At 50.3% G+C, this 18,337-nt stretch overlaps 1 protein-coding gene across 3 annotated transcripts in view; it reads left to right on the top strand.

Annotated features, from left to right (window-relative positions):
* Window positions 1-18,337, top strand: part of LOC111154084 (lipin 1) — a 69,844-nt gene that overhangs the window by 27,892 nt on the left and 23,615 nt on the right. For all 3 annotated transcript variants that reach the window (XM_022513451.1, XM_022513450.1, XM_022513449.1), the window contains 8 exons: window positions 1,614-1,743; window positions 3,058-3,370; window positions 4,402-4,495; window positions 5,136-5,326; window positions 7,319-7,412; window positions 8,369-8,438; window positions 10,954-11,046; window positions 14,038-14,117. In XM_022513451.1, coding sequence (XP_022369159.1) covers window positions 1,614-1,743; window positions 3,058-3,370; window positions 4,402-4,495; window positions 5,136-5,326; window positions 7,319-7,412; window positions 8,369-8,438; window positions 10,954-11,046; window positions 14,038-14,117 — 1,065 coding nt within the window. The remainder of the gene's footprint in view (window positions 1-1,613; window positions 1,744-3,057; window positions 3,371-4,401; window positions 4,496-5,135; window positions 5,327-7,318; window positions 7,413-8,368; window positions 8,439-10,953; window positions 11,047-14,037; window positions 14,118-18,337) is intronic.

Genomic DNA, 18,337 nt, shown 5'->3' with positions numbered 1-18,337 from the left:
GATGCAGAAAATATAGTATGGACATGCCGGTGCCAGGAAGGCAGTGACCCTTTGGAGAAAAGCATAATTACAGGACTAGAAGGAGCAAGAGAGGTTGGGAGGTGATGGACACCTTACCACCTAGATGTGCGGGGCGCTCAGCCTTCCTCCTGTGGGAGCATTTCCCATGGGGCGGAAGAGGGTGTGTGCGTGTCCGTGTGTTGGGAGAGGTGTCCCATCGTATACGCTCCCATGACACCCTGTCTCAGGGTCCTCCTCCACACATGGTAAAATAGAGCGTGAGGGCCACACTATAGCCACGTACCACGTGGGGTGTTTGGTGGGCGGTGGGCACCACGGGTGATGAACCAGCCTCTGAGCATGTTGGTGTGAAATGGAGGAGAGAGAGAAGAGAGAGAGCGGTGAGTCTCTTTGGTTCAAATGGTCGGACTGAAGAGATCTGGGACCAGGTTAGCCATTAAGGGTCCCTGTTGGTTTGATAGGTTTCATCTATGACTGCTCCTTGTCCTGACAGGAAGCTGTATTCCGTGGGAGTTTACATCTAACTCAGGTTTGTGAGGCCAGGCGGGGACTCAGGAGAGTGTGAGGGCTGTGGTAGAGGGTGCAGAAGGAAAACATGGCGGCTTTGTCCCCCGCTTCATGTACCACCGTTGTCTTACTCTGGAGGACTCAGGAGAGTGTGAGGGCGCAGAAGGAAAACATGGCGGCTTTGTCCCCCGCTTCATGTACCACCGTTGTCTTACTCTGGAGGAGATGATGAAGGAGAAGGCAAGGAGAGGTTAAATGGATATATTTTCTCATTCAGATGTTGTTTAGGATACTGTGAGAAGTTTGTAGACAAGGTGATGATTCTGGGCTGGTCACTTTGGCTGGACAGAGGGAAAACTTTGTTCAGGTCTAAAGAGGAGAAATAGGAAAGATTGTAGAGACAAGAGCACAAGTTAAAACCACTTAAAAACTGGCCTGAGAATTAAGCCGTATGATATGTTGTTACAGAGCAAGCCTTAGCCAACAGGTGGATTTTGAACTATTCCTGGAAGATATTTAATGAAATCTCAACACAGAGGCTCCTGGCGTGTTAGGAAGTTTGAGTTTATTCTTAGCATCTGGAATATGTGGCAAAATTAGCCTGTGATACAGTTTTCCTGTTTTTGAAGCCAGTGCAGATTCATAAATCTTTAAAAATTGAATATAATGGGTGCGTATCTGAGATAGGCAGGACCCCCCTTTTTAGCCAAGAGCCGACGGATGCAGTTTGGAAGTTGAGACCACAGGAGTGGGGAGCTCAGGGTGAGGTGGGGAGAGACAGATGGTTTTGAGAGGAGAACACACTTTTTCCATTCTACTTTCATCTCTCTTTTCTTCAATTTTTCCTTTCTAAATGCCTCTTCTCATCTTTACTTGGAACTGGGGGGCAGGTTGGGATAGGTTCCCCAAAAGGGGAGCTCCTTCCTCCTGGCTGTGTGTTCTGTGGACCCCTGGTGGCCACAGAGGGGAATGTCATGAAGCTTGTGCGCATTTTCTGGGCTGTTTGAACCATAGAATTCTGGACTAAAAAACATCTAAAAAAGTTTCCCTTCGCAGTTTAATCATGGATTTGTGTTTTTCTTAAGTCCTTCAGGTTCTCGACCTTCAACACCTAAAAGCGATTCAGAATTGGTCAATAAGGCCACCGACAGGGCAATGCCGAAGAGTAACCTGGAGATGCTCTGGCTTTGGGGAGAATTACCGCAAGCGGCAAAGGTAAGCACCCCACCCCCATTTCTGCCATATATCAAAGATAGTTCCCAAAAACGTGAAATGCATGGTCTTTTCTTTGAAGATAGTTCATTTCATATTCCAGTCTATTAAAAGCATCTCGAATCTATTACTATAAAAAAATTTTTTTATATTGTAAAGCTTCTAGAAGATGCTACAACTTCTTGTCCTTGGAGAGAGAGGTCAGTAGAGGGTTGTAATATGAATGAATGAATGAGTAAACATGGAAAACATGAGTAAACATGGAAAGCATTCCTATGGAGAATCCAGATGGGCAACTTTTTGGAGGGAATGTCTGTTGAGGTAGAGTTGTGGGTTCTTTCTTTTCCTGGGTTATATTTAGCTTCCATGGAAAATGCTGATTTCTCTGCCCGCGTGCTGTAGTGCCGACTGAACCAGCCATCTTTTCAAACTCATGGCATTTGTTGTTGGAGAAGTGGTGTGGAAATGCTAACCCATCACTTCTTCTGGCAAAACGCTTCCAACCACAGACGTGCTGTGGCGTTTTTTTGTTGTGCGAGAAGCTGTGAGATCGGGTACAGGAACAAACACTTTCCCTTTCCCCTCCAATCCATAAATTGCATTCTTGTTGTGACCAGATAAATCTTTTCCGTAACAGGACACTCCTTGGAGAAGTAGAATCAGAAATGTTAATTTCTCACTCAGGTGAACCACCCACTTGTTGACTTAGTTTTGGGGGTAAACTTTATTGAAATAGAGCACGTGTACAGAGAAAAGCCCACATCGTAGGTGCACAGATTGGAACATTTTCATGCTGTGAATGTGTCCAGAGAGAAGCAGGGCTTACTCAGCCACTGGGAAGCCCCCCACCTTTTGCAGTTATTTCTCAGCCTGTCCCGCCAGAAGGACAAACACCCTCCTGCCTTTCACAGCAGAGATTAGCTTGGCGACATTCATTGTGCTGTTGTGTGTAATTGTGATTCCCTTATTGTCGCTGTGCTGCGAACTGCCCGTCCTGCGAGTGTCCTGCCCGTCCCGTGCATGGACACTGAGTACTTGAGCCTCTCCTGTTTGTTGGCCTTTCCCGATCCCACTTCCTTCTAATCAGCAGGTGATGTTTTATATGAAAGTTTGTTTGCTCTGGAACTGGCGTTCTGCTGTTTAGATTATTTTGGTGGAAGGGAAATCACCAGGTGACGCCCGAGGCTTGACTGTCTCTGCCAAATGGGCAGACGGCGGTGCAGATGTTAATGGGTTAATTGTTTTTCTTCGATTAACTCCTTTTTTCTCTTTGCTCACGCCCTGACCATTCTGTCTCTCTCTGCCTCTTTGACGTAGTTATCTCCGCACAAGATGAAAGACTGCAGCCCATTAAACAGTAGAAAAATCTGTGATAAGATACACTTTCAGGCCATCCAGAGTGAGTCTTCGGATGCGTTTAGTGACCAGTCGCCAACCCTGGCCAGGCCTCCCGTGCTGCCCGTTCCGGAGCCGGGCAAGCCTCCCACAGAGATGCAGTTTGCGAATGAAGAAGATGTTGAGGCCTTGGGGGCAGCAGCTCCGCCTCTGCCTACGATCGAAGAACCTAAACCCCTCTCTGCCAGCGTAGCCCCGACAGCAAGCAAGATGGATTCTCCTTCCAGGAAAAAAGGTGGGAAGGCTGGCGGGTCCCAGCAGATGTGGGGCTCCGCACGTTCCCAATCCTTCCCTCTGAAGGCCGAGTATGTCAAGGGGGAAGCTGGACCGGGACAGCTTTCCGCTGAAGATGTTATCAGAATTTAGTTATACAGTCAGACCGAAGGAACCCTTGGGGTGGTGTCACGAGCCCCCTCACTTTCTAGATCGGGGTGCTGGGATCCAGAGGGGTGAAGTCTTGTTCACCCACTTGGGGCTCCGGAGGATGCCGATTGTTGAGCTAATCCTGGTCTCCTCACCCCTGCCCTCCGTTTCTGTCCGCACATTGCCTGGTTTTAATTTCTGCATGACACGGGTCACTGTTTGCGAGGGTCACTTGTTTGTATCTGTGTTTGCCGGGAGCTCCTGTACTAGAACGTGTGTGCTCTGTGCGATCAAGAACCGTTTGGCCTGGTTTGCCTCTGTTTCCTCTGTGCTCAGAGTAGTCTTGCTCCGAACTGCTGGTTGAATACACACCTGGTCGCCCGGCAGGAGGGATGACGTCAAGCCTGTCCTGTTAACCACGTGGTTAACCACGTGGTGCGCTTTCCTAGATTTCTATGAACCAGTGACGTCATTCTCTGGCAGAAGGAAACAGGAAGTCCACGGTCGTGGTGTGCAGTGACCGTGGATGCACCGTGTGGGACCCCGGGCCTGGGACTGTGCATACCAGGACGTGTTTAATGAAAGCCTTCCTCATTGAACGATGATGGTGGCGATGGCTATAGTAGACCAAGTACTCAGGACACATCAGGCCCTTCACAGCTGGGGGCGTTGCTCATCAGCGTTGTGTGACTCGATTAGGCGCGTGCTCTTGGCAGTGGTGGGGTCTCGCGCAGACCTGGTGAGTCGGCCTCCGAGGCCTGCGCGCTGCTGACTTCCAGCTCTCGTAATCGTGCGTGGTGGGGACACTTCGGAGCAAATGTGCATTATGCTTCAGTGCTTTCTGGAGCTGCTCGGAAGTCCGTGGAAGACCAGGGCTCTGACCTGACCCCTTTGCTCTTCCAGACAAACGAAGCAGGCATCTGGGGGCTGATGGCGTCTACTTGGATGACCTCACAGATATGGACCCTGAAGTGGCTGCCCTGTATTTTCCCAAAAAGTAAAATTTCTTTTTATTCTTCATATCATTTTCTGTGTTTGTCTGTGTGAGTCTGGTTTTTTCCCCCTTACAGTTGATTGGAAAGTGAGTAAGAAAAGGGAGGCTCCAATTTTCCTGTGAAAATCTACCAGTAATAATGGACTTTCCCTGGAGTCCTGTGTGGATATTTCTGTGTGGCTGGCTTCCCACCTCCTGAACAGGAATGCAGGCACGAGGCTGGCTCCCGTGGTGACACTGCGGTCGTGTTGTGAGGGGGCGAGGCGTGACCCGTCACCCAAATCAGCAGCTAAGAGGGGGCAGGTGCACAGCCCTCTCCCTCCCCGGGAGAGATTCTCCCGTGGCCTCTGAGACCCCTGTTCTGTTTTGTGATGTTCAGGGAGGGCTGGCTCCTCGGAGGGTGGTAGCAAAGATCTGTGGCCTCTGAGGACAGTGTGCTTTCTTTGCCATTCCTTTCACCTAGGCTCGGGAGGGGACCCAGGGAGGACAATAGGCTAAAATAATTGTCTCCCCAAGTAGTTGGTTTCACTTGTCTGTCTTTGTCCCGGTCCTGAGATGACCTCCTTTGCTACGCCAAGGGCCAGCGCACGGTGGGAGTTGTTTGCGGTCGCGATGTCAGAACCTCTCCTCTTCCTCCTCTCAGCGGGGATCCTTCGGGGCTCGCCAAACACACCAGTGACAACGGAGCCCGGTCAGCCAACCAGTCCCCGCAGTCCGTGGGCAGCTCTGGCATCGACAGCGGCGTGGAGAGCACCTCGGACAGCCTGAGGGACCTGCCGTCCATCGCCATCTCCCTGTGCGGGGGCCTCAGCGACAACCGGGAGATAACCAAAGGTACTGCCTGGAGCCTGGCCCTGGAGCCGGTCTTTGAGCCACGAGCGCCCTCTCGTGGCCAGCGGCCAGAACGTCCGGAAGCTCGGGCTTCTCTGTTGAAAGTGGCTTTTCACTTGGCTGGGTTCCCCAGAGCACAAATGATTCGCTGTAGCTCATGGGCCTTATGCTTCTGTTGGTCACACACGGCTTTGGGGCCACTTGTCGTCGCGCGTGTTTGCTGAGCACCTGTGTATGTCTCCCTGCCTTGTGCCGGCTCTGCAGTGGTGCCCTCTGGGAGCCTGCAGCCCAGGGGGAATGTCGGGGTCACGGAGTCACAGGGCACTGGAAGTGTGCAGAAAGGCTGTGGGGTCTTGGGGAGGGAGAGATGTCTGGATTTGAGCACATTCAGGGGCGGTTGCCAGCTGGATCTCAGGGGTGCTCATAGGCTTGGTGTACGTGGTGAATTAATTCGTGGTGTCCATCTGATTTAGAATGGTGGTTTCCCAGTGTCTCGTGACAGCTACGTGGTGAGGTGGCCCTAAGACCCCTAGCAGATGCATCAGCTGTCACCAACTGACGAACCCTTCGAGTGGCATTAGTGGCCCTGAGTGTCGCTCTCTTGTCCCTCTACCACTCCCTCCACTTACACTGTTCTCTCTTTTTCGTCAGCCCCCCTCCCCCCACCATGGTCTGTTTTTCTAGTGGGGAAGGGGTGAGGCTGTGCACTTCACCCCCTCACCACCCTCTTCCCTTCCTGCCCTGAGCTGCCATCCTAGACTCCTTCTCTATCCCGGAGCCCCCGCAGGGCTCTGTGAAGTTCTTCTCGGACAAAGGCTGGGGCTCCTTGCTCTGGAACCTGAGCTAGCTAATCCATCCCCATGGAGCTGAACTGAAATACATAGTTCAATGTGATCCAGCTGGTTTAGTCCCTCACAAGAAGTCTTTTGAAGACCCCCTCCCCTCTAATAGCCAGCCATGTCCAAATCTCTAGCACCAGCCACTGTGGGGCCTTGAAGAGGTGCGAGGGACTGGTGTCCCATGGCACCCGCTCTCCTCTACACTTGCACTGAGTGTCCTCCCAGGGGTCTGCTCAGATGAGGCCAGAAGCCTGTGAGCAGGAGCCCCTGAGGATAGTACCTAGCGGCATGAATTAGGATACCAGAGGTACCTGTCGTGGCCAGTCTGGGTCAGCCTCCTCACCAACGGGTCTCTTCCTGCTGGACAGGTCTGGGATCTCCTGGGTCTTGGTTCCATTTAGGGTCTATAGGAACCCCCCACCCCCGGGAAGGAGTGGGGACAAATTAGTGCCAGAGAGGTAGGTGGTCAAAGCCCACATCAAGGCTCAAGCCAGGGCCAGCTGAATGGGGGACGTCGAGTGGAGGCCAGAGCTCATCACAGAAGCTAGAATCAGGGCTGAGGCCTTCCTGCCTCCCGGAACGTGGTGGGGCTGGGTCAGCAGGTCAGGCCGTGCTGCCTTCCGCACTTCCTCCATGTGGCAGTGACCAGCACCTTGCCCACCGACATCAGTGTCCTGGCTTTAGGCTGGACATTGTGCTTCCCAGCCTCACAGCCACCGAGGAAGCGGGCGTGGTTCTTGATCCGCATTTACAGATGAGGAAACTGAGGCTTGAGGGAATTAAGTACTTGCTCCACACAGGTCACACCAGTAAAAGCGACCGAAACTGGGTGGTCTGGTTTCTGAGCCTACTTACCAGTCACCTGCTTCCAGAGATGTGTGGGGAAACTGGATTTTCCATACGCCTGCTCCCTGCCTCGCTGCCCGGGCATACGCTTACCCCACAGCCTCGGACTGCCCCCAGCCGCCCCCATTTCTGCACAGACGCTGACCCCAAACTCAGGCCCCTTTACAAATGCATTTGAAGAATTGTCTACACAGCTGGAATGTGTCGGCTCCGAGACGACACTTGTGAACAAGCAAGGGAAATGTAAGCCTGTTTTTCCGATCAAAATTTTCCTTCTGTTTTCTCCTTATTCCTACAATCTCTTTCACAGATGCATTTCTGGAACAAGCCGTGTCGTATCAACAGTTTGTGGACAACCCGGCTCTCATCGATGACCCCAATCTCGTGGTGAAGATCGGGAATAAGTAGGTTCCTCTTGGAAGTCATTTTGGCCGTCTCACAGTACGGTTTGTGTTTCAGTTTTTCAAAAGCAAAGATCCAGACAATAGACCTTAGAAATACGTAAGGTGAAGTCTTTGTTAAAATTTATTATTACCTCTTCACTGTAGGCAAAGTACTGTGTTGTTCTATAGTTGGTAGGTTTGTATAAGTGTCAATCTTATGGGTTTTAATACTCACCCGTACTGGATTTTTAAAAGATTTATTTGTTTCTTTCAGAGAGAGAGAAAGAGAGCGCGAGCATGAGCAGAGGGGGACAGAGGGAGGGGGAGAGAGACAAGCAGACTTGTAGCTGAGTGCAGAGCCCGACGTGGGGCTCGAGCTCATGACCCTAGATCATGTTGAGCCAAAACCAAGAGCGGGGCGTGTAGCTGACTGTGCCACCCCGGCGCCCCCGGACTAGGTTTCGTACCGGAATGCATCTAGTCTCAGCCCTTGGCCTCTGAGCCTCAGGCCCACATTGTCCATGGGTGTTCGCAGCACAGATTGCTTGTCTACCCGTGAAAGCTTTGGTTTCTGAGATCAGGGACTGGGCAGGTGTTTTTGTAGCAAACTTTTTTCCCGAGAGCAAGTCAGGTGTTTAGGTCCTAACTTGGGGGTACCTAGTTGCCTTTTCCACGAAGTGTGGCAAGAAATGCCCTCGGCACGTCGGTGGCTCGATAGCTGGGGAGCTCGGGCTCACCTCCAGCTGGCTGTGGGCTCCCACCGCCTCCGCTGGTCTCGGCTTGGCCCCCAAGAGTGGCTGCTGGGGGTTGGCAGGGTGAGGGGCATATGGGGAAGGCCAGGGTGTTGGCAACAGTCTTGGGCTCATTAAGGACCCAGCTGGGGTTCCGGAGCTTTGCTTGACTGTTTCTCTTGGCACTGGGAAGATTTTTCAGTCCGAGCCACGGTCTTTGACATCTGTTTCATTTTCCCACGTCAGATATTATAACTGGACGACAGCGGCGCCCTTGCTCCTGGCAATGCAGGCCTTCCAGAAACCTTTGCCAAAGGTGAGCTTGAACACGAGGCAGAAGAGGTGGCACTATCATGGGTAGACGAATCTGGGCCGCTGGAATTTAACTTCGACTTTAGAAGCACAAAGTTAATTACGTGGTGTTCTTTTGAAGTTCATGACCATCGATGTCAGGAGTTTAGAACCCGCCTCCCTTCCACCCTGAATGTCCTTCCCCTTCCTGTTCATCAGGGCAAAACCTCCCAACTGGGGCAGCGCCGGACCGCCTCCTGCCTCCTCCGGGTTCCTTTCCCGACACCTGCTGTGCTCGGGACGTCAACGCAATAGAAATACCCTTTAGCTCGCAGGGGTTTAGCTCACAGAAGATGGGCGCATGGCTCCTTAGCTGAGGCTTTGTGATACTCACTCTGAATCTTTTTACAAGCTGTCAGTAGGTCTTTGACTCTGTTTGTGGTGTTTTTAATGTAGAATTAGTTTTATGTGTAGAATTTGTCTATCCTTTAAGGCTATTGGATCACGTATTATACTTATAACGGCCCTGCTTCCCCATTTCCGAAACTTGTGAAAATATGCCAGCTTTTCCCCTAGTACTTTCTTTTTTTCCTTTTTTATGTAGGCTCCACGCCCAGTGTGGAGCCCAGTGCGGGCCTTGAACTCACAAACCCGAGATCAAGACCTGAGTGGAGATGAAGGGTTGGATGTTTAACTCCCTGAATCACCCAGGCACCCCTCCCCTAGCACTTTCTTAAATGTCTGATCTGTCACGATTTTATTTTGTGAGTGAGTGAGGTATCAGGAGCCCGATCAGTTCTCTCCCAGCTGGTTATGAATCAGGAAGCTCTGTAGGAAACAGAATGACTACGAGTAGCTTGAATAACAGCCTTTTTCATCTGACGTAGTAAGAATCTTCGAGGTTGGTAGTTTCAGGGTCAGCTTCTCCATGACTGTCTTGCCTTTCCCTTTATGATCTCAAGGTCACTGTCCCCAACTTCTTCCTCTCAAACAGCCTTACCCCAATAGGAAGGGTAGGGACGGGCTTCTCACGTTTCATTGGCCACAGCTTGGTCACATGATCACCTCCAAGCCACTTGCTGGCAGAACAGTGGAACGAACGGGAATGGGGTAGACCAAGCGAGGTCAGAACCTGTGGCGCCCGATTCTTGAACAGTTTCCGACGTGCTGGCGAGAAAGGGAGGGGATGATGTGCCCAGGGAGGCAAGTAACCGGGTCCAGCATAACTACATTATCTCAGTACCTTTTGCTAGATAACGCCTCCCCCCCCCAATATGCAGTTAGAGCTACCGCGTGGATGATTATTTCTTTATGAATTTATTCTCTTCTCTGGACTTTGTCTTCTGTCCCATGTATATGTTTACTCATGTACCAAAATACATTCTTTTAATTACGATAGTTTTTCAATTTTAATATGTAGTAAGGCTCGTACCAACTTAATAATACTCGTCTATCTGAATTTTCTTGGCTGTTTTTGTTGTATAAATGAACTTTAGAATCGCTTTGTCTAGGTATGGAAATAATCCTGCTAGTTTTTTTTCTCTAATTGGGGTTTTGTTACATTTATGGATGAGTTTAGGAGGAATAGGGTAATACACACCTGTCCGCGTTATCCTCTTTGCAAATAGTGTTCTCATGGTTTGCTTTTCTGTGAATTCAGTTTCTTTTGTATCAAGTAGAGACTTTTAAGTGCTAAAAAGGAGCACACCGGGGGCGGGGGGGCGGATATGTGATTTTTTTTTTTTTTTAAATCTCTCACTTAACCTGAATCCTGTTTGGTCAAAAGACATAAATTGCTTTTGTTACTAGTGGGGAGAAGGGGGAGAGTGGGTGGGGAGTCCACTCCTTGATCTGTGAAACAAGGAGGGGAGAGGAGATACTGTGTACTTGGTGCTGGAATTCTCAAGATAGATACTTTCTTCTTTGGCAGTACTTAGAAAATTATTAATTAATATTTAATCTTCCTTCATTAAACTTTCATTTCTTTAGGGCGAGAGTATGAGTTTTCTTTTTAATACTTGAGGTTTTAACCCAAATTGCATCTACTAAGGTTCAGTTTGTCTCAATTTGGCATTTTACATTTACTAAAGAGATCTTGTGCATTTTACTCTTTGTTTAAAATGTTTTACCCTATACTCCGTATTAATCATTTCATTTTTTAATTTTATAATCATCATACTGAGAGAGTAACAGTAGCTTAACCAGTAAATCACTTTAATTTGGAAACCTTTGGTCTTAACTAATCACTAATGATTTTCAATGCTTTCTTTTTCTGTTGTTGTCGTGTTGTATTTTATTTGTTGTTTGTTTATTCCTTTAACATCTTCTTAAGTCTTCATGCTTAAGTTATCTTCAAGTGATTTTGGACGCCATTAGGTTTTGCTTCTCGAAAATTTTTAGTCCACAAATAGTATGTTGTGTTTTCTCTGATTTTTTTTTTTTAATCTTACTTTAATTTGCATGTGTATGTCTTTTGGTTTGGATGTGCTAAGTTATCTTTTTTTGGTTCCATTATTTATGTTACCATCCATTTAAAACAGGCCACTGTGGAATCTATCATGAGGGATAAGATGCCCAGAAAGGGAGGAAGATGGTGGTTTTCATGGAGGGGAAGAAATACCACAATCAAAGAGGTAAGCATGGAAGACAAAAGGGTGTTTCTACTTAGCTCAGCCAATTTGGGCATTTGTGTAGTCAAGTGCGTTTTCATGCTTGTATGTCAGAGAAGGAAACACAAACCATAATACTGAGTTTTCATGAGCCGCTCTGCCACGAGGCAGGGGCAGCCCTCCCAGAATGCGGGGAAGGTACGGGGGAAGGGGAGGCGTGGCTTCACCTCCCGACCCTGTTACCTGGCTGGGAGCCCGTGGCCAAGTGGCCACTCCTCTGGAATTTCTTCGTCTGTCAAAAGAGGGGATTTAATCTGATAGTTTAATTTTCTTTTTTAAGTCAAGTGCCTTCTTGCTGCTTGTGAGTATAACTGTAATGAGGTAATACCTAGAGTGGTAGACTAATTCTCGTCAGTCCTCTGACCTAAATGGTGTCTCTAAATATGTGGGACTTTTCTGTCTGTATCTGTAGATGCCTGTGCTTTTTTCCAGATCTGTCAGCCTCTCCATGCTTTCTTGAAGCCCTTTGCTTGCTTGACTTCCATGGCCCTGTGCCCACCTGGTACTCTTGCTCCTGAGGCTGGCCTCACCCTGGCTCTGCCCCCACAAGGGGGTTACTGAGGGTTGTCCTAGGGTCTGGTCTTCTGCTTGGACCGCCTGCCTTTCCCTAGGCAGCCCTACTCACACCCATGTTTGATTTCCAAACCAGACATTCTTTTGTATTTCACGTGCGTTTCTCAAGTAGCCAGCACTATGGACATCTCCATGCGAATCCTTCAAGACACCTTAAACTGGGTTATTTCCAAGAGTGAACTCACGGTTTTCTTGTGAATTCTTCCTTTGTTGGACCATAGTCAGAAAAGGGTGCCTGTGGAAGGATGTCCACAGGCTAGACACTTTCCTTTTTTTCATTTCCTGGATTCAGCTCGCCACCACATCCTATCAGTTTACCATCTTAAATATTTCTCAGTTGTATCCACCGCTGTCCAGTACCACTCCCCCAAATGTCGGCTTGTACCGTCCGTCCCAGGATTGTTTTCCATGGTCAACTGTCTCTTCTTGCCCTCTCTTCTTCAGCCGCTATGATGTAGTCACATTGGTCAACTAGGATACTGCGTCCAATTTATGTTATTCCTTCCTTAAAGCTGTTGGGTTCCCAGGGCTCTGATAATTAAGACCAGTATCCTTAGCATGGTTCACTGTGTTTGTGTGTCCTAACCCCTGCCTCCCTCTTTAGCCATTTTTGTCCATCTCCCTCTGCCCTCCCTGTTTTAGCGTCACTGGCTAAATATGCACTCTACCCCAGGACTTTTGCATATGCCATTTCCTCTGCCTGGTGTTCCCAGGACCCCTTCGCTTAATTAACTAGCATCTCAAAAGACTCTTTCTCAGCAGATTAGTCTGGGCTGCTGTTCTCTGTTCTCATAGTCCTGCCCGTGAACTTTGCCTTTATACGTTTTGTCCGTGTTTGTAGTTGTGCACATATTAGTGTGACTGATGAGCACCTCTTTCTCCTCTACACCTAAACTCCAGAGAGGCAGAGACCATGTCCGGCTCTGATCCCTGGATATCCCTGGTGCCCATACTGGACACAGAAGAGGGGTTTGGTGACTATTTGAGGGAATGCTGATTACTTTTGGAATATAGGGTAAAGAAACCCCAAGGACAGCAATCAAGTTGGTTATTATAATACAGAAATGCCAGTGACCTCACTGAATTTATTCCATGAGTTCCACAGGAAAAAATCTGTTGGAAGAGTTTTATCAAGTAAAAATTGTTCTTTGATTTTCTTAGCATTCATAAGTTTTATTGATTATCCCATTATCTTCAAGAGATACAAACAAGTTAGAGCAAACATACGGCTTACTTTAGGTGACTTAAAACATGAAGGGTCTTTCTAGTTCCCTTACTAGAGAGTAGAATGTTCTAGAACTTAGGCAGAGGGCTATTTCCTATTTCAAAGGCCTGTGTATTGTAGTCACATTGTCACCGGTCTGAATTAAGGGGATTACCAGCATGAAGGAACAGTTATGAAATAAAAAATTTCTTAAAAAACCTGAAATACATTTATTTCAGATAGATAGATATATTTGAATTCATCTATTAAAGAATTATTGATAGTGGTAGTTAGTAGTTAGTAGGTAGTTAGTAGTTAGTAGGTAGGTAGTTTGTGCTCATCCTGGGTTAAGATGGTTATGCTAATACATTATTTATTTTGCTCATTTTCTTTATTAACATTGAAAGCATTAACCTACCTCCTGACCAAATGATCCCAAGTAACGGGATTTAACTGTACACCCTTTGTCCTTGTCTAATTCTGTCTGATGACTTCCCATGAAGTCTGTGGGGCTAGTGGGTGTCTTCTCCTCCCTGGCCTGCTGTGGGCCAGGCTCTGTGTGTAGGTGCAGCTTCTCTGTGGTCCTCCCAACAGCGTTAGGAGATGGATGTTATCACCCCCCTTTTACAGTTGAGGAGACAAGGCTCTGGAAGGTTCCAGGGCATGCCCAAGCTTCCCAAGTGGGAGAAGCAGAACTGAGCCCAGATCTCATAGACTTCCAGAGTTCTTCCCAGTACAGTGAAGGAGCATTTTCTATTAAGAGTGTGTGGCGTTGAAAAAGAGAGAAGGCATCCACATTTTCCCAAGCAAAATATGGTGTGAAAATATTTTCAAGCATTTCTATCAGCAATTATAAGAAAATATTTTGAAAATATTCGGGTATCCAGGCAGCCCTCGATAAAGCATTTGCGTAAGCTCCAGTGATTATGAAGTTTGGCTTGGTGCCACAAACACTTATGGAAAACAGACTCATTTCTGTCAAAAAAATTTTCTCAGCTTAATTGAACACTTCCGAGCAAAGGAGTAACTGGGACCTGCCGTGCCTGGGGCGTGTAACGTTGGGGACGGCATTTGGGGCCGTGCCCCAGGCTTTAGGGGAGCCCATCCTGAAACCCCAGCTGTGTCGTGCAGGTCCCTCTCCTTGGTACCCTGTGACTCTCTCCTGTCTTCTTCTCCAGGAGAGCAAGCCGGAGCAGGGCTTGGCTGGGAAGAGCCACAGCACCGGGGAGCAGCCGTCGGCGCTCGGCATGGCCACCAGGTACAGCGCCAGTCCACGCGGGCTGTGGCGGCTCCTTTCTGCGTCCCAGGGCATGGCACATGCCTGCCGGGTGCTGACAGGGTTCTCCAAAGAGATAGGCGGCCCTGGCTTGCAGCCCTGGCTCTGCATTGACCCGGCGACCTGGAGCCATTTTCCCTCACATGGTTTCCCGTGATCGAACGGATGCAGTCGCCCCCTTCAACACCTCCTGGCTTCTGGGAGGTCATGAAAGTAGAGCGTTTCTAGGGTCTTGGTGTGTGACGGCCCTGGACATAGAGTGCCGTAGTGGTGGCGGTGGCGATGGTGACAGTGACGAAATGAGTGTTAACAGGAGCACGGAGATAAGTTCCTTTCTGGAGGAAATTGCCTTTCTCTATGGTTTCAGTACTTACTGGGGCTTATCAGGGCTCTTCTCAGTATTGATACGATTCATAACTGATCACGTCTTGTCTTCGGGTCAATTTGTATGGGATTTGAGGGTAGCTGCTCCGAGGGCAGAGCCATCGCACGCTGGTTCCGCTGCTGACGCTGTCCGTCGGTGCTGAGTGAGCCGATGTGGCTCCTTTCACCTAGTGCCTTACCCTGGACTATGCCTGCCCCCCAGCAAGCCTGGATCGCCTTTCTTATTTAGCGAGCGGCAAATACCAACAAACTAATGGGAGGCACGGTGCAGATCTCAGTCATTTTTGGATCCTAGAGGATCCTAGAGGATCCAAAGAGATCCTAGAGGCTCACACACAGCGGGCACTTCGTAAGCGTTGTTGAGTTTATGACTGAATCGTTACGTGTTTCGCAGCACATTATTGACCCGTAGGGAAGGCAGGCTCAGGCTGCACGTCCTCAGCCTCCTGGCTGTCGCTCTGCATCCACAATCGTTCCCTTGTGGAACTAGAAACCCATACAGGTAGAAGTAGGAAGAAACCTGATTTCTTCATTGCTCTGTGTGTAGAAGAATGTGCGGGACCTTTTGAAAATGATTAAGAGGCCTCGCCAGCTCTCGGCTAGAATACCACTGGGGACACCCTTGCTGTTTCCCATGGGGCGGGCCTGCACTGCCGCTTCCCACCTGACCCTCTGCCCCTCCACCCTGGAGGGGGAAGCAGAGTTGACTTTTCAGTTTTTTGCCCTCCATCCCTGGCTTGTTCTCTGGAAAGGGGCCATCAAGCGTGGTTTCTGGATACCTTCCCAACCTGGAATGTTGAGTGTGACCTCTCGTGTGCTCAGGAGGGAGATAGTGGGTGTGTTCTAGAAGGAATGCAGGCTGTGTTGTCCTGTGAGGGCACGTGCACAGCAGCTGGGCTGGAGGCCAGCGGACGGCCAGTGGGGTCGTCGTTCACACCCGCGAGTGGGCAGCAGCAGGCCACAGACACAGGGACAGGGAGTCAGGCACACCTGGCTTGGAATCCTGGCTCTGGGGAAACTGGTTTCTGTATCCGAGCGGAGGAGCAGGTGTGATGTTCATGTCCAGAGCAGCGGGGGAGGCAGCCCAGGAGAGAGGCAGCACGGTGAGAGGGGACATGGGCAGAGGCCTCAGCCCAACTGTCCTGAGCGTTTAACCCTGGGGTTTAGCTGCACTGGAAACATCTGTTCTCCTGGAATTCTTTGCAAGAACCATCTTTGTCTTAGCCACGATGTCCAAACACGAGAGGCAGCACGGGCAGGACATAGAGCAGAGGCTTTGTCAACCTTCCATGTGACCTTTGGTGAGTTCATCAGCCCCACGGTGGCTCCTCCTCCATCTGTGAAATGGGGCTAAGAAGGAAATCAACCCCATGTATAGCAGCTGATGTAATTCTCACGGCATCTTCATGAGAAAGGAGATCAGAATGCAAAACCCAGCAGGGCCACACAGGAGGTGTGCCTGCGGTGGCTGGTGGGCACTTTCAGGAGGCCGCTCTCGGTGGACCTGGCCCAAGGTTGAAAAGGCACAGACCATGGGGTGCCTGGGTGGCTCAGTCGGTTAAGCAGAGGACTCCTGATTTCGGCGCAGGTCAGAATCTCAGGGTCCTGGGATTGAGCCCTGCATCAGGCTCTGAGCTCAGTGGGAGTCTGCTGGAGATTTCCTCTCTTCCTTTTCTTTTGCCCCCCTGTGTGCACATGCTCTCTTTCCAGAATAAATAAATCTAAAAAAAAAAAAAGGCACAGAATGTGACAGTGTGGCACACCAGGGCATCTGCTCCTGGTCGGTCCTCTCCCTTTGCCAGCAGCCACGTGGAGGACCGGGGAGGTCGCTGGGGGTTGCGGGGGTGGGTAACGAGCCCCAAGACCCCGGGATGGCCCCTCCTGAGCTGTGGCATCAGCTGGCGAGGTTCGATGGAAGTAGCGCTGATTTTCTTACCACTCCTCTTTGAACATCGGCACAGATGCTGTTCCCTGTTAGCTAGCAGTCATCTAAGACCATTCCCCGTTCTGAGCTAGTCACTACACTTCTTGATTAAACCTGGAAGATGAAGCATTGACTCTTGCAAGAAGGAATTGAGATTTTGCAAGGTATTAACACAGAGTTCTTTGGAGAAACAGAAATCTTTTAATTTTTACTGGCGTCTCAGACGTGGAGCCTCCCAGTGTGATCCGTGCAGCCGACGGAGAGAAGGCGTTGGAGTGCTCTCCCGATTGACAGACGTGATTGGCAGAGTGGTCTCCGCAGTCTTCTAATTGAACAAAATGCTTGTCACTACACAAATCATTACAATACTGTTTGAAGAATGTGCACTGTGACAAGTGCGAAGGGAGGTGTTGTTCGCAGCTACTCTCTGAACACAGACTTTCGAGCGAGATGAGCCCTTTCGTTCTGTTGGTTTCTTCTTGCTGGTGTTGGAAAGCGGGCACCAGCTCATGGAGCCCTTGCAAGCATGGGTGCCGGGGCTGGGGGGTGCTGTTGCGTGTGGTGGAGGGGGACAGAGCCCCCAGAGGCCACCGCCTCGCCCTGAGCCAGCTCTTACCAGCAGCCAGCGTACGACTCCCGTTGCAGTGTTTGCGTCCGTTTCCCCTCGAACCTGGCGTGCTGCACGGAGTTGGTGGATTTTTAAATTTTTTTTCATGGACATGAACAGTGATTCTGCCTTGCTTCTGAACCCTCCGAGCGGGAGCACACATCAGTCAGGTGTCATCAGAGCTCTGGCTCCCATTGGCGTCTCATCTCACTCCAGGCCGTTTGGTTGGAGCTGTGCTGTCTCCCGGTTCAGCGAGGGGCCTGCGGCCTGGTCTGTCTCTGGGTTCCCGCCTGGCTTCCCACATGTCCGGCCGGGTCGGCTCTAGGGCTGTGTCTTCCGCGACTGGGAATCTGTGGGTTGTAGGTTCAAAGGAACCGGCATTGTTCACAGGGGCCGGGGGCTGGGGGCCAGAACTGGAAAGGACTGTGGCTTTGTACAGATGAGCGAGAGGCCCCAAGAGGAATCCTCTGGTCGCGAGGCCTTCGGTGAGTGGGGCTCCTGTCTCCTAGTCCCGTCCTTCCTGTCGGTTCCCTGCCTGTATCCTGAGTGTGTTGGCGGCTGTGGCGCGGTTTGCTTCTCTCCGTTTCGAGGTGAGGAAAGCACAGCTGGAAGGAGCAGCAGCTGGCGTGGGCAGCGAGCTGGGTCCTGTGCGGAGCCAGCCAGGGCTTCTCAGGTCCCAGCCCCGTGCCGTTTTCACTGCACCTGGAAACCTCAGTGTCACGGCTTCGATCCATGCACACGTAGCCCGGCCCTGCCATGTACCGAGCAGGATGCCAGCCGTCACGTCAGCGACCTGTCCCTGTGGCTCATTCAGCACAGTCACCATATCTGGTGACAGCCAAGTCTGCTTTCCCATCAGAGCTCATATCCTGCTGCGTTGTGATGGTTTAGACGAAGCACCTGGGCAGAGCAGGGGCCGGTCTGTTTGCCGTATCCACAGAGGCCAGCACAGCGCCAGGAGCATCAGGTGACCAAGCTCCAGTCCTCCAGCCCGCAGCCCACGGGCTCCCTCTTGTGGGACAGGGCAGCAGGCGCCTGGGGAAGGGCTGATCATTCTGGGTGTGGACAGAGGCCTGTCTCCTCTTAAAAATAACGGAGAAGTGGGTGCTGTGTCCTGGTGTCCTCCCTCATGTCTCCCTAGTTTGGGACGGCCCTGGATTGTAGGGACTGCTCTGGAATGAACACCCAGGGCGAGTAAGCAAAGGGCTGCATGGGATGGGGAAAGGAGGTGGGAGTGAATGGGAGGTCGGAGGACAAGGGGACTTGAGCATTGAGAGTCGGAGATCG

Source organism: Enhydra lutris, unplaced genomic scaffold (genome assembly GCF_002288905.1).
Source record: "Enhydra lutris kenyoni isolate GAN:26980312 unplaced genomic scaffold, ASM228890v2 scaffoldscaffold35, whole genome shotgun sequence".
Lineage (NCBI taxonomy): Eukaryota > Metazoa > Chordata > Mammalia > Carnivora > Mustelidae > Enhydra > Enhydra lutris.
The sequence above is the reverse complement of the archived record's forward strand: the minus strand, read 5'-3'. Positions and strand labels throughout refer to the sequence as shown.